This window comes from Colius striatus, chromosome 12 (assembly GCF_028858725.1).
Source record: "Colius striatus isolate bColStr4 chromosome 12, bColStr4.1.hap1, whole genome shotgun sequence".
Classification (NCBI taxonomy): Eukaryota; Metazoa; Chordata; class Aves; order Coliiformes; family Coliidae; genus Colius; species Colius striatus.
This window is the reverse complement of record NC_084770.1, coordinates 22,929,270-22,943,649: the sequence shown is the minus strand read 5'-3', so window position 1 is coordinate 22,943,649 and position 14,380 is coordinate 22,929,270. Positions and strand designations below refer to the sequence as shown.

Genomic DNA, 14,380 nt, shown 5'->3' with positions numbered 1-14,380 from the left:
AAGTGTAGGTACCTTCAGGTACCTCCAGGGACGAGTTCTTTCTGTTCTAATACAGCTTCTGCCCCATGTTGGTGGCACACAGATGAACTTTCTGCCAGCAGTATGTTGGTGGCACACAGATGAGCTGCCAGCAGTATGTTGGTGGCACACAGGCTGTTTGCCAATTGGCAATTTAACAAGTCACAAAGAGGTGACTGACCCACACTTCCAATACCCTACAAAGTATTTCTCAGGCTTTTAGATGAGTTTCAGCATCTAGGGAAGAAAAAAAAGGGTTGCATTTCTGAAGGCAGTTAAAACAGGCTTCACCTAGAGCTAGATCTGCACTGAGCCGTTGATACTTCTGGCATGAACTTGTGACAACTTCCTTGTGTTAGCCTCTGTCCCGCAACTGTTTCTACAAGGCCCACATTCACATGTACTTTCCAGTGTTTATGCAAGTGTTGGCAGCCTATGCCTTGAGCAGCAGGCCAGCTTCACTGCCATAACCTAAACATTTGAGGCTTTTTGTTTGAATATGTCAACTGGAGTGTGAATTGCTGCTTTTTTTTTTTTTAAGGGTAAAGTAATAGAACCGCTGAAAGACTTTCACAAAGATGAAGTGCGAGTGCTCGGCAGAGAGCTTGGTCTGCCTGAAGAGCTGGTTTCAAGGCATCCCTTCCCAGGTAGGAGAGCTGGTCTGTGCTACATGGGCAAGGGCTGTGGGTCATGGTGACATTGTTAGGATATACTTAGAATCATAGAATGATGGGAGCTGGAAGGGTCCTGCAGAGCTGCTCCAGCCCAGCCCCTGCTCAAGCAGGTTCCCCTCGCTCAGGGGACACAGGAACGTGTTCAGGTGGGGTTGGAAATCTCCCAAGAAGGAGCCTCCCTGGGCAGCCTGGGCCAGGACTCCCTCACCTCAGCACCAAAGGAGTTTCTTCTCCTGTGCCAGTGAAACTTCATGTGTTCCAGCTTGTGCCCATCACCCCTTGTCCTGGCACTGAACACTACAGAAAATGTCACTACATCCTCCTGACACCCACCTTTAGGTACCTGTAAAGTGTTGATGAGGTCCCCCCTCAGCCTTCCCCAGGCTGAGCAGCCCCAGGTCCTGCAGCCTTTTTCCTCATAAGAAAGATGCTCCAGTCCCCTGAACTTGTAGAATAAATTTGTTAGAGCATGAAACCTCTCCTTTAAGGAGGAAGAAATGAGGGATTTATTAGTTTTGCTTAAGCAGAATGGTTTTCTTTTTCCTGAAAAAGAACCTCTGAGAGCAGCTTCATTATGTATAGTGATTAAAGGAAAAGATTTGTAACTGAGCTTGCTGTTAGCTTATTTGTTTCTTCTTAGTTGCATAAGCCAAAGCAAGAATTATCAGTGAAGCGCGACTGAACGCCGCCTGAGCTGTCAAATGTGTCTTACCCCAAATAATGGCCAGTGTCTGCCTGCCTTTGGAAAGGGCATTTGCTGCTTGGAAAACGAATACATGGAAAATAACAGCAGCAGATAAGACAGCAAGGCCCAGGTCCTTTTCAGGGGGTTGTGCTTCTGTGTCGGTGTGTGTCAGAGGTGTCCTACAAGGCATAGCAGTCGCTGGCAGAGCATGTGGGCTGTGCTGCTCCTGCACCAGCACCACTGGCAGGGTGAGAAGCTGCCCTCAGACACCCCCTGCAAACTCCATCTGCTTTTGTATGAGGTAGCTGAAAGGCCAAATAGCTGTCGGGTGTCTTTAAACAGCAGAGACATTGTAAACAACTCCTTCATCCCAGTTGCTACACCAAGGGGAAGGAGAGGGGTTCCACTTGCTCTGGCTTTCAATCCACCGCGTTTCATCACCTCTAACTGCTGCTTTACACAACCAGCCAGTTTAGGATGTATGCAAATAGTGCCTAAATGTACCAAGCACAAGTACTGTTCCAGGATAAACTGCTTGTGGGTTTTTTGCCTGTAGGTTGTTAAGGCAAATTGAAGTGCAGGTACAACAGCAAAGCCGTGCCCAGTAACTGACCTGCTCTTCCAGGTGCTGCCACATATTTAGATGAAAGTCAGCTTTCCTGTTACTTCCTGTAATGTTTTCTCAACTGTGCATTGCAGGTCCTGGTCTGGCCATCAGAGTGATATGTGCTGAGGAACCTTATGTGTGCAAAGACTTTCCAGAAACAAACAACATCTTGAAAATCGTCGCAGACTTTTCTGCGAGCGTGAAGAAGGTAAAAACCTGATGGGTTCTGGTCCCTGCAAGCAGCAGTGTGAGCCTGCTGTGGGGGCTTGCAGTGAGGTGTAAGCTGCTAAGTTTAAAAGCTACTTGCCTGTGCTATTTAAGGAGCAATGCATTCCACTACAGCTCCCTTGAAGCCATGCAGTACAGCACAGTGACCAGTGCAAGTGTTGAACAGTTTCTGGGGGATGGGAGCTTTGTGTACCTCCCAAACAGGACATTTGTTTCAGTTAAACTTTGTGCAGATGAGAATTTCTGGAGACTTTTCCCTCCCTCTCTGCAATAATTGTAACTTTCTAGATTTGCATGCCCTAATGGTCACTGAATGTCTCAATGAAAGTGCAGGAGCAAGGAACTGGTGCTTGCCAGATGCCCCAAACAGAGCACGAAGCTTTTCATTGATAACGTTTGCATTTTCAGTCTGTAACTGTTATGACTTTCATGATTACTGTGAGCTCACTTGAACTAAAATGGATGGAGCAAGAAAGTCGTCAGCAGAGGCCTGCTCAAAGTTCTAAGTTCAAAATTACTTCCAAAAGCTGAAGGGATAATTTCCTTGGAGACATGTTGAGCTGTAGTGTGACCTAATGGGGTGTTGCTTTGTTCTGCATCTGAAAGAAACAACTGAAATGAGAAGCAGAAGTTTGTGAGGGAGTGAGTGTAGGAAAAGAACTTCGCCTCTGGGCTTGGAGAACTCAGCTGAAACTGCATTCAGTCCAGTCAAATAAAACTACTTTTGCTAAAGCTCAGATGTTGAATGACAGGTGGTTTTGGAATAGTTCCAAGGGAGAAGGGGCAAGTGTGGGCTAAATGTAAGCAAGCAACTACTTCCATCAGGATTTTATCTGTATTGTTTAAGTTCTGTTTGAATGCTTGGGGGCTTTATTAGAATTGCTTTTTCTGCATCCTTGCACAGCCACATACTTTGCTGCAGAGGGTCAAAGCGTGTACAACTGAAGAAGACCAGGAGAAGCTGATGCAGATTACAAGCCTACATTCACTGAATGCCTTTTTGTTACCCATCAAAACTGTGGGAGTGCAGGTAAATGTTCTGAAACCTACTTCTTAGCAGTATGGCAGGCTGCACTGAGGCATCATAATTGCTGCTTTAAGATGGAAAACAAAGGGCTTGACCCAAGAAGGTAAACTTTGAGTGAGTGTGACACCTGTATTATTTTCACTGTCAGTGCTGGTGTAGTGCAGAGGTGTCGAGATCTGAATAGATGAGTAAATGCCAGGGGCTGTATTTGAGGATGTCATTAAGGCTGAATCATGCTGGCCACTTAGAGGCAGTTTCTTCTTGACTCCATAATCTTGTAGACCTCTGCTGTAACCCTGTTGCTCCTTCTATGTCTGAGGAGTTTTAGACTTAAGTTGGTTATAAAAAACCAACCCTGCATCCTACATCTGAACATGCTTGTTGCTCTTTCCTGTTCTTGGATTGTACCAGATCCTTATCCTGGGGAGGAGAGGAGCTAGAGCAATGCAGGCTGTGTAGGATACAAGAACACATGAATCTCTGCAGTGCCATGGTGTTTCCTTTCACTCTTGCTAATGCCCTGCTTGTTTCTGTGGGCTGTGTGTTGGTGACAGAAATACACACCAAATACAAATGCTGAGCTGGCATTCTCCTCAAGCTGTGTGCAGTAACTTGAAAGATTTCCTCACCGAGCAGTTGTAGCTGTAAAGTACCTTTCCCTTGTACTGCCAGTATTGAGGGACACCTCTTAATTGATCATCAGCTGCTTCATCTTGTGCATTGCCTTGGCAGCTCTTTGCACTCAGCTTTTGTTGCTGTTGTGAGCAGCAGCAGCAGGTTTCTGTGCTTTGTCACAGCTGCTGTCATGAGAATACCACTGCACAACTAAATCCCTGTTCTCTGGGCACCTTGTGTGAATGTTTCCCTTCTGAATCTTTCCTTTTGCACACCCTTGTTAGCTCACGAGGGGTCTGATGTCTCACTCTGTGTCTTCTGAACAATTTCACCACCTTAGCGGTGGCACAAAACATGGCCCCATGACCTCCAAGATAAACAGGGAAGTGCTGTGAGTGATTTTGGCAGCAAACCCTGACACTCAGTTATGCCTTGTTTTGCATTTATAGGGTGACTGTCGTTCCTATAGCTACGTTTGTGGGATCTCTAGCAAGGATGCCCCACACTGGGAGTCTCTGATGTTTCTTGCCAGGCTCATACCACGCATGTGCCACAACATCAACAGGTAAAGACTTTGAATTTATTTCTAGACATCTACTTAATAATGGAAGTTTAGCCTGCACAAACATTCTACTGTGTATGGTAGGACTGTTTTTTGTGTCAGACAGATGTGTCACACAGGTTACTAATGCACAGTAAATCAAAACGTGTTTACTTCTGGAATTGCTGTCTTGGAAAAGAAAATGAGATCCCATCTTCTCATTTACTTTGAGCACTTGCTTAGATGATACCCACTGGAACTCAAACAGGATCTTTTCTGAAAGGTTGCAAGCCTCCTGATGGGTTGTGGTGTCATGCAGTTGGGTTTCTTGCTTTGTGGCAAAAAGAAGATTTACTTGGCACTGTCGCATCTAGTGGCACACAGGAGAGCTCCCAAGCTGGGCACAGCAGCCTGAATGGAGCTCTCCTGTGAATATGCATTTTTCTAGCTACTCAGTCCCATAATTTTTCTAGCAGCTGAAGTTGCTTAGATATGAAATCAGATCTGCAGAGTGCATATCCTCCTTGGCTGCAGGCTTCCTGACAGAACTGCTTGTAATTGCCTGTAGCAAAGGTTAATTTTATCACGTCAGTGACACCTACAGAAAGAGGTGTTATTCTCCAAGGCGAGATCTGGAGTTGTAAGGTACTTCTTTAAACTAAACACAGAGGATACAAAAGAAGGCACAGAGTCAGGATTGCATGTGCTGGATTTACAGCATTGCTGTCTTCTTTAAGCTCTTTTGGATATAATACTGCCCTCCTGAACGTGCCACATCTCCGGGAGTTCTGCCCTACCAGGGTGTGTTTTCAATGCTGTTTATAGGGACACTGAACCTGGCAGTTCAAGGAGTGGACTGACATAGTTGGTCTGCTGCCCAGCTCTGCTTGCAGACTTTGTATTGCAAATGACACAAGCTTTACATTCTGTATTCCTATTTTTCTGCTTTGGATTTTAGACAAATGTTCTTGGTTTGTGTGTACAAACTCAAACGACTTGTGTGACCACGTCGTACTAAATCCTCGTGTGGGGCCAGTCAGACAAGATTATACTTGGCTTTTTGTTCTGCAACATACAGAACACAGTGAATGACATGAAAAAGATAAAAGCTGGGACAACTGGTTTGAATTCAGAAGAGATTTTATTAGAGATGTTGTTACCTAGGTTGGTAAATGGCAGAGTTAGTGCCTTGTGCTGAAGGCACATTAACAGTAAGGGTTTTTAGTGGTTTCCTATTAGGAGAGAAGATGGAAACTGTAAGCACTGATTTCATGTAAGCTTTCTGTGGATGATCTGAACTTTCACTGACTCTGATGTCAGGGGTGATACTTTTCTTTTTAGAATGTTTTTTAGAGGATTATTCTCTTGAATAAATAACACTGGGGCTGTTGCCAGTCCCTAGCAGAGCAAAACAAATGAGTCCATCTGACTGCCAGAGCTAGCATGCATGTCATGTTTATAGAACATGTGCATGAGCTGACATTAAGCTCTAGTTAGTAGCTGAGGAGCAAAATCAAATGTTATGCTTTCCTTATCTCTAGTTTGACTTTCTCAGTGCCACACTAAAGATGCAGTCTGTAGGCAATCTGATTTATTGTATGTACACAAAATGTGGGTTTCCTCCCGTCCTGTTTGTTTTCCAGAGTTGTGTATGTCTTTGGTCCCCCAGTCAAAGAGCCTCCTACGGATGTCACCCCCACCTTCCTGACCACGGGAGTCCTCAGCACTTTACGTCAAGCTGATTTTGAGGCTCACAATATCCTCAGGGAGTCTGGTAGGTACTTTGCCTCATCCCATGGACTAGACTCTCGTTTTCAGAGCCCTGCAAACCCAAGGGTTGTAGTTAGAGTGGTGCTGTCAAAACCTGCAAGCTGCTTATCTCCAGTGCTGCAAATAATTAATGGGATGACAGGCGAGAGCCTTTTCTGAAAGGTGTTCAAGCTGATGGCTAAAGGATAGGAGATGGTACCCCTGCTGCTAGCAGAGTTAATTTTAGGGGATTTGGGGGGATCAGAACTTGCCTCTGACATGTCACAGAGCTCAGAGGTGTGTGGTGCTTCAGTGCAGTGAACTACTGCACAAAGTACTGCGAGCAGCTGAGAGTTAACCCAATGGCTTCTCTTTGCTGATGGTCTCAGGCAAAGTAAATAAACTGTGTGAAGAAACCCAGCTTAGTTTGTAAATCATGGGATTGTTTATTAGTGGAAAAAAGGGAACCTAGATACCAAGCTTCTGATGGTGATGATGCCCCATACCTGTGGTGGTTCCATATGCCTTGAAGTAAAAGCTGTATTTGTAAACAAAACCACTTCGGGCTAGCTGGTGGTGATCCTGCAAACCCTGTGTTCCCTGTGTTCTGAGCCTCAGTGGCTCTTTTTCTTTCACCTTCATTACATTTGAAGATGTGATGTGTGGGGAGCAGTTCATCAGACTCACCTGTGTTGTGTACATCGAGTTACAAAGGATCTGTCTGAAGATACCTCCTCTGTTTGCAAGCCTGCCTTGCCATAATTTGTCCAAAGCCAGCCTGGAGATGCTGAGGGTAACACTGTCAGTTGTGTTTGTAAAGCTGTAGCTGTGCCTCGCTGACTTTTGGTGACACTTGGCTTTGTGTGAATGAGTCGCTCCCAAAAGTAGGACTTGGAGTGATCATTTAGTGCAAAAGACTCCACTAAATGAGAGGGAGAGGATGAGAGCCTGCGTTGCTGTGCCTGTGCAGGCAGAGGATAGGGTGAGAGCCTGCATTGCTGTGCCTGTGCAGGCAGAGGAGAGGGTGAGAGCCTGCATTGCTGTGCCTGTGCAGGCAGAGGAGAGGGTGAGAGCCTGCATTGCTGTGCCTGTGCAGGCAGAGGAGAGGGTGAGAGCCTGTGTCGCTGTGGGATGGGCTCTTCAGGCTGCCCTGAGCCCCAAAGCTGGGCAGCATGGGCACAGGAGAGTTAGTGGGTCTGTGTGGTGGCTTTCAGGAGGAGATAGGTTCAAAAAAAAGCCAAAAATGAGGGATGGTTATCTGGAGTTACCTTCCCACCACCAGCAACAGGGACACTTCAGAGCTTTCTCTTAAACATGCCAAAGTCAGAGATGCTTACGGGTGGCTCTTCATTTGGCTTGATATGAGGATAGATAAAACCCTATGGCTGTGCTATGTGGGAAGGAAAGGAGACCTTGAACTGCATTCCTAGGGAATTGCAGGGATGGGGAGGTGATGGGGCTTTGTTCTGCATGCCTGCAAACTCTTCAGGTGGCAATTGCAGTATGCTTCAGCGCATGCACCACGGAGTGGGCTCTGCTGGAGGGTGGCAGCAGTAGTGAAGAAATCCCACAAGGTCCAAATGTATCTCCTGGGTCATAGGCTGAAGTACATGGGGGGAAGTTGTGTAAAGCTTCTGCCGCGTTTGTGTCTTTAAACCAAGCAAATGCACTTTGCACTGCTGCTTCCTGAAGGTTACGCCGGGAAAATTAGCCAGATGCCGATAATCCTGACGCCGCTGCATTTCGACCGGGACCCCCTCCAGAAGCAGCCTTCCTGTCAGAGATCTGTGGTCATCAGAACCTTCATCACAAGTGATTTCATGACTGGCATAGCAGCAACTCCTGGTAACGAGGTTCCAGAAGAGGTAATATGGGATTTTGAGCTTCTTTTCGACACAAATACTACACAACTAGTCCTGGAGATGCCTCATTTTGCCTTTATTCCCTCTCTCTCCATTGCTTGCCTTGGCTTTGATTTTTGCTGCAGGATTCTGTGTCTTTCATAGTATTTATTAGAAGAATGTAGTGGTGTTTGAGGGGAAAAAAACTGTAGCAAAAGAGATGCTGGCAGACACCATGAGTTAAATGAGTACCCCAGCCATTCCTGGAGTTTGAGATTGATTGCTTTGCATTAGTGATTGGAAACATCCTGACTTACAGAATTGCCTTTGATTGCCACTTCTGACTTTACTTGGAACCTCCTGTTTAACATCTGTCTGTGCCCTTTTCTATTTAGGTCACTAAAAGGATTTAGGAGTCAAGGTCAGGTATGCTTTGCTGGGAAACATCCATATCCAGTCTGAAGCACTTTGTCTCCCTGGCAGTGCAGTGGAGATGAAGAACAGAATTGACTTTCCTCTTTTTTTTAAACACACTCTAAAAGCATATTCTAGGCCTTGCTTAGTCATCATATGTAAGTGGAGCCTTCTGCTTTAGGGCAGCCTCTCCATTTCAAAAGGAAATGATTCAAAGCTAAATTACCATGTAGACTATTCCATTACATAAAAGGAGGATTCATTTGAAGCTTGAGTTTAAAGCAGAAACCAAACAGGCCCACAAAAAACCCAACCAAACACCACAAACCCCACAAGCAGCTGAAAACCTCCTGTAAATGGTCCCCCTAAGGGTAGGTGATAATGTGGGGACACAGTAGTAGAGGCTGTGGAAAATGCCTCTATTTCTGGGGAAAATAAATACATTTGAACACTTTCTGGTGTTTTTCCATGGAGAGCAATGCATTGTTTAACTTGTGCTTGCATTGCAGAACAGCAGGTCACCTGAGTGGCTTTGTGGTGAATGGTGGGGGTTTTAAGGAAGCTGGATTTCTAGGGATCAGCAAATTCTCATCTAGAACACTTTTGCTAATGTGAGTGGATTGTCAGCTCTGGAGAGCGACTCTGGATGGAAACTCCTTCCTCTGGGCATCTCTGCTCTGCTTTGGTTCTTTACCTTTACAGTCCCCTGTGTTTGAGAGAGGCAGTTGCTTTCTGGTTCAGCTGGAGATGATGGCCTGAGGAGGGTCAGAAAATGATGGATAGTGACACAAAACAGTGCGTGTTCCTGCTGAACTTTCAACAAATAGCTCTGGAGCTGAAGAGGGAAGTCTCCTGCTCAACATGTCAGTGCCAAATGTAACTCCAGGTCTGGTGAAGCCAGGGGGTTTGCTTCAGTTGATTTTATTACTTAGTTGGTGGTAATGTGGCAATAGCTGCAGACTTTCTCTCTCTTGTGTGTCACAGAATCGGTGTGAACAAAGTGTTCCTGTTTTAAGCTTCCTCTCAGGTAGTTTTCATCAGACCTGTTTCTTCTGACACTGTTTTTCCCTCTACCGTAGGTTGTGTTAAAAATGGTGTCAGAGATTAAGAAGATTCCTGGCATTTCTCGGGTGATGTATGACTTGACATCAAAGCCACCAGGAACCACGGAGTGGGAGTAACTAACTTTTTTCTATTGAAGTACTGTGTGCAGTCTAAATCATATCAGAAACCATTCCCAGTGTTGACATGCAGTACTGTGAAAGAGTGACTGGAGCTGCTACATCGCATCAGATTCCTCTCCTGGAGCATAAGCCTGCAGTTAAGATCTGTGCTGGAGATAATAAGGAAGTGGGGCTGAGGATTTGTACGGGTAGATCCCCACGGCAGCAGCGCCGGTGCGCAGACAAGTCCCTCTTGCTTTCGCCTTTGTCTTGCCCATCCTTCCTATCTTGTGTTTCACTGTTAACTGTCATTTCAGCGTCTCTGGTTTTGTACACTGTGTAAAAAGAGACAGTTTATTTACTACTTCTGAAAGCATCGTTGCAGCCTGGAAGCGTGACACCAGTTCTTTGTGACCAACTGCTTTGGGACAGATTGATTACTAATAAATATTTTGCCAAACGGAGCGGTGGGTGCTGTTGAGTTGTGGGATCTCTGTTACCTGCTGGGTGCTGTTGAGCCTGCTCTGTAGTGTCGGACCTGTGAGCCCACAGCAGTAACGTTGAGCTCCAGCAGACCAATGGTAAAATGTGATGAAATGACCTCTGTCTGTGTGTCTGTCCGCTCTCGCTGCCTCTTGCATCACTCGGTCGTTGGTGATGGCCGTGGATACGCCAGCTGAGCTTTAGGATGCGCTTCCTGCACGTGTGCATACGGCTAACTGCAGGCAGGGCGGGGTCTGTGTGTGCTTCTGGGGATGCTGAGAGAAGTGGGAGAAGGGGAGTGTGGTTTGGAAAGCCACTGCACCAGCGCTGCCAGACCTGCGAGTGCTACGTCTGTCCCCCGGCGCCTGCACCACAGCCCCCTCACAGCCTCCCGCCCCTCTGCTTTCCTGACCCTTGGCAACAGTTTCCTTTCGATGCATTTGCTTTTACAGGAGTTTTATTTTTTGTATGTACTGTACTTAGCTTGATCTTTGAGACCATTGTAGTCGTTAGTGTGGAGTCATGGTGCCAGCGGTGACTTACCCAGTCCGTACAGACCCCTCCCGTCATTCGTGTCTGCTGTTTGTGTAGTTCAGTAAGCAATAATCTGAGAGATGGTTACTTTGGACACACATGCTTTTCTGTATTGAGGCAAAGCTACTTCCATCCACCTGAGAGTTTTGAGCATGTCCTGAGATCGCAACAGTTCAGTTCTGACCTGAGCATCTTGCTGGTGGAACCGTAAACAGTGTGTCCGGGCTCATCCCTCTTTCCCTTTTCATTTAAGCAGCTGTGGCTCATTCAGCTGCCAGAGCACCATAGTATTATGGAGCCAAATACTTGCTTTAAGCTGTTCAATAACATGGAGTATTTCATGGCTGTGGCTGTTTCTGTTTCTCCTCGTGTAGACTCATGAACTGGAACAATGGTTGGAAGTGTTTGTTCTCTTGCTTGCACACATTTTCCTGTTCTTACATTTGCTGCCTACACATTATGGAAATTCAGTTTAATTTCTGCTAACAGGAAATGGCCAACGTGCAGATTCCTGCTTTTGCCTGTGTCAGACTGGTGGTTTTGCACTTGGGAGGAGATGGTGTGGCCCAGCTCTCTGCTCTGGAGCCCCTGGGGACCTGACTGGGGCATGTGTGAGGGCAGCAGTGGCTGGTGGAATCTGGGGTCAGGAGTGCTGCCTGCCCCTCACAGCCCTGCTTCTGGCAGGCTTTGCAGCCTGGGCATATTCGTCCTGATCAATAGCTCAGCTGCCTCCTTTATAAGAGGGGGAGCAGTAGTTGTGACCCCCATCTGTCGTGACCTCTTTGAGCCCTTTGCATGAGCTTTGCGTGATGAACAGAACGGTATTTCCTTGCTGGACTGTGGTGTGTAGGAGCTGTTGGTCAGCTGTTGGCAGCTGTTGGTAAATTGGTGCTTGCTGTGTCAGAATCTGTTCCAGCGTGGATTCTGGGGAAAAGAAACCCTTTCAATAGCATCTCTCCACAGAAGGCTCCCTAATGAAATCATGGCCTTGCTGGGCATTTTACCTTCTGGTCAGAAAAGCTGAGGGTAGTTGTTTTCATGGCTGCAGTGGCGAGAATCTTTTTGGTGTGATGCAGAAATCCTTCAGCTTTGAATGCTACAGCAGTTGTTGCTGCTTCTATGTAGATTTGCTCTTGCTGCTGCCACCACCAGGTTGTGTTGCCTTGACAGCAAATAAGCAAAAGAGAAGGAACTACTAAGAAGTAATGCAGAGAATACAGAGCACCTCTTAAACCCCGAGCTTTCTCATGTCTGACTGAGACACTGAGGTGGTCTCTGTGACAAGCTCTGCAGAGTGTAGCCCTGCAGTTAGTGTGGAGCTCGCGAGAGGAGCGGCACGGTGACAGCGATGCCCGTTGGGTTGGGGGTTGCAGCGGCCATCGTGCCCTGCACCACAAATCTGTGACTCGCTGCACGTTGCATGCTCAGGAGTCCACCTTGGAGCTGCATCTTCACTGCGGGCATGATGTTTGCCTGCACGCCACACGTATGCTGACCTTTGCCATATGCTGCTTCCATCCTTCCATCACCTGGGTTGCTTTTGTGTCCGTGGCGAAACGGAGCTTGAGAGAATCCCTGTGCTCTGCAGGAACATACTTTGCTTTGGGGTGAGTTGGGGGGGGGGCGGGTTCTTTTTAAGCCAGGAAGTTGAATATTGAACATTTTAGGCATAAGCTATTGCACTAGAATCCAAATGTCTTACTGGAACGAAGTTGGTGACCTGCAGCTCTCTTCCCCCTCTGACACCTGTGCCATGCATCGTAGGCGTGGTGGGTTGTTCTTAGGAAGGTTGGTGTTATCGTCCCAGCAGCTCTTGAGTGTTGTTACGGAATCCATGTGTATCGGACAGCCAGAAGTGGAGAGAAATGTAATGCTCTGTTCACATTTCTTAAAGAAACAAACATATTTAGCACCTAGTTTACAAAGTAATAACTGTAGCTGCCCTGTACAATGTTCACCTGGAGTCTTCAGTAAAACATGTCAGCAGTTAGAGGAATTTGTATTGGGGGCATTCCCCGTCGTTCTCGATTTTTAACATTTTTCTGCTTGTGAAATGATAAAGTACTGTGAGCCTTAATTTTTATCCACAAATAAAAAGATTATGTTTGAACATTGGTGTGCATTGCTTTTTCACCCAGAACGATGCTACTCGTATCTATGGCAGCGGGTGACTCTCACTCAGATCCAGAGGGTAACCCTGAGGGCTGTCCCGCTGAAGGGAGGAATTTCCTGCTACCCTCTGAGGACGAGTGTGTAGCAATCCTTACCCCTCAGCAACGGGCCTGGGCTGCTCTAGAATGAAGTGATTGTGGGTCATCTGTTGCTGAATTTACATCTCAGAAGAAACAGCTGGTTTCTAGCACCAATGTCATCTCAGAGGTGTCTGTTTCACAGCCCCCTAGCTCAGATGTCTTCTCCCCAGTTATTCTTGGAGACAGCAGAGTCAGGCTGCTCTGTAATGGGCCTTCCCTCTAAAGACACTGTGACTTCCTTCAGCTTGTAGCTTTTCGTTAGGCAGAGTGCCCTGCTCCAGGCAGTCACGTTGGGAGCCCAGGGTTGAGGGGAGGAGGGATGCTCCAGGTCTGCCCTCCCAGTTCCCAGCAGCAGGCCCAGCAGTGCTACTGGCTCTGTGCAGTTCTGGAAGCCTCATCCAGCTGTGAGGGGGCCCTGCCTCCAGCCTGGCCCGGACAAGCTGGTGCCTCTGCCAGCGCTGTTGAAGAAGCAGAATCTGCACCTGAGGAGGGAGCAGAAGGATGAGACAAGATAGAGGCGACCGTGCGGCCTCCACAGCAGAGAAGGAGCGAGGAAGGAGGAGAGTCGGACCGGAGACCCCCTCAGCAGCTGTGCCCCTGCACCCGTGAAGGACACTGGCAGGGCTGAGCGTCACCCACAGCTCTGGGGCCTGAGGGGGTGATGGTGCCCAGAGGGTGTGAGGAGGCGGCCACGGCACAGGCTGTGCTGGAGCACCTGTGTGCTGCAGACACCCCTGCAAAGCTGCAGCCTGGGGATGAACGGCCACGAGAGCAGCCTCTGCGGGGCTGCCTGGCATGAGGGCCCCCTGGAGCAGGGCGATGGCGAGGAGCCCACCTGAGGGGAGCAGGTAAACACAGCGGGCTCGGGGCTGGGAAGAGTGCAGGGTGGGGGGAAAGGCGGTCTGAAAGGGCTGATGGTGCTTGTGCCATTCTCTGCTGGTTTATGTTTGTTGTGCTTTGGTTGTCGGTGGGTTAAATGAGTTTTTGGTTTTCTTCCCCAGGTGGAGCAGTCTCATCTGTTTTGCCTGGGACTGCAAATGGCAGCTGAGCCCTCCCTGACCTTGGGGGTTTTCCAAAGGCCCTCGGTGGCATTTCTGTTCCCTGTCCTGTTGGAGTGAGTGATCGTGGTCCTTTGTTCTGGGTGAGCCTAAACCACAACCCCTCTGTGTCACACTGGAGCTTCCCCTGGTTTCATGGCTTTGGTTAAATCCTATTTGAGTTTTTGTGGGTTTTTTGGTTTGTTTTTAATAGTTTTTTTTTGAATGTTCTGAGGTCTCACCTTCTTGGACATCCCATTTGGCTGATGTGTTAATTAAGAGAAATGTTAATCAAAGCACAACAGTTTGTGTTCAGCAGCGGGTGACAGAGCTGAGGGGCTGTGGCAGGGTAGGGTTGGGGACTGTCCCCCACGTGCATGTCCCACTGCAGAAAAGGCTGTTTGCCAATCTACCTGTGTGCACACTTCCCCTAATGAGGAAGAAGTAATTCAAAGCAGCCATGAATAATTGAGTGTGCTGTCAAGGACTGTCATCCTGGGACATGCCCAGGA

General features: G+C 47.5%; 1 protein-coding gene across 1 annotated transcript in view; it reads left to right on the top strand.

Moving 5' to 3' along the window:
• GMPS (guanine monophosphate synthase) overlaps positions 1 to 12,689 on the top strand; it is a 28,849-nt gene extending 16,160 nt beyond the window's left edge. The window contains exons 10-16 of the mRNA XM_062005829.1: positions 560 to 665; positions 2,077 to 2,192; positions 3,117 to 3,242; positions 4,304 to 4,419; positions 6,039 to 6,169; positions 7,837 to 8,009; positions 9,479 to 12,689. Coding sequence (XP_061861813.1) covers positions 560 to 665; positions 2,077 to 2,192; positions 3,117 to 3,242; positions 4,304 to 4,419; positions 6,039 to 6,169; positions 7,837 to 8,009; positions 9,479 to 9,580 — 870 coding nt within the window. The 3' untranslated portion in view covers positions 9,581 to 12,689. The remainder of the gene's footprint in view (positions 1 to 559; positions 666 to 2,076; positions 2,193 to 3,116; positions 3,243 to 4,303; positions 4,420 to 6,038; positions 6,170 to 7,836; positions 8,010 to 9,478) is intronic.
• The last annotated feature ends 1,691 nt before the right edge of the window (positions 12,690 to 14,380 follow it).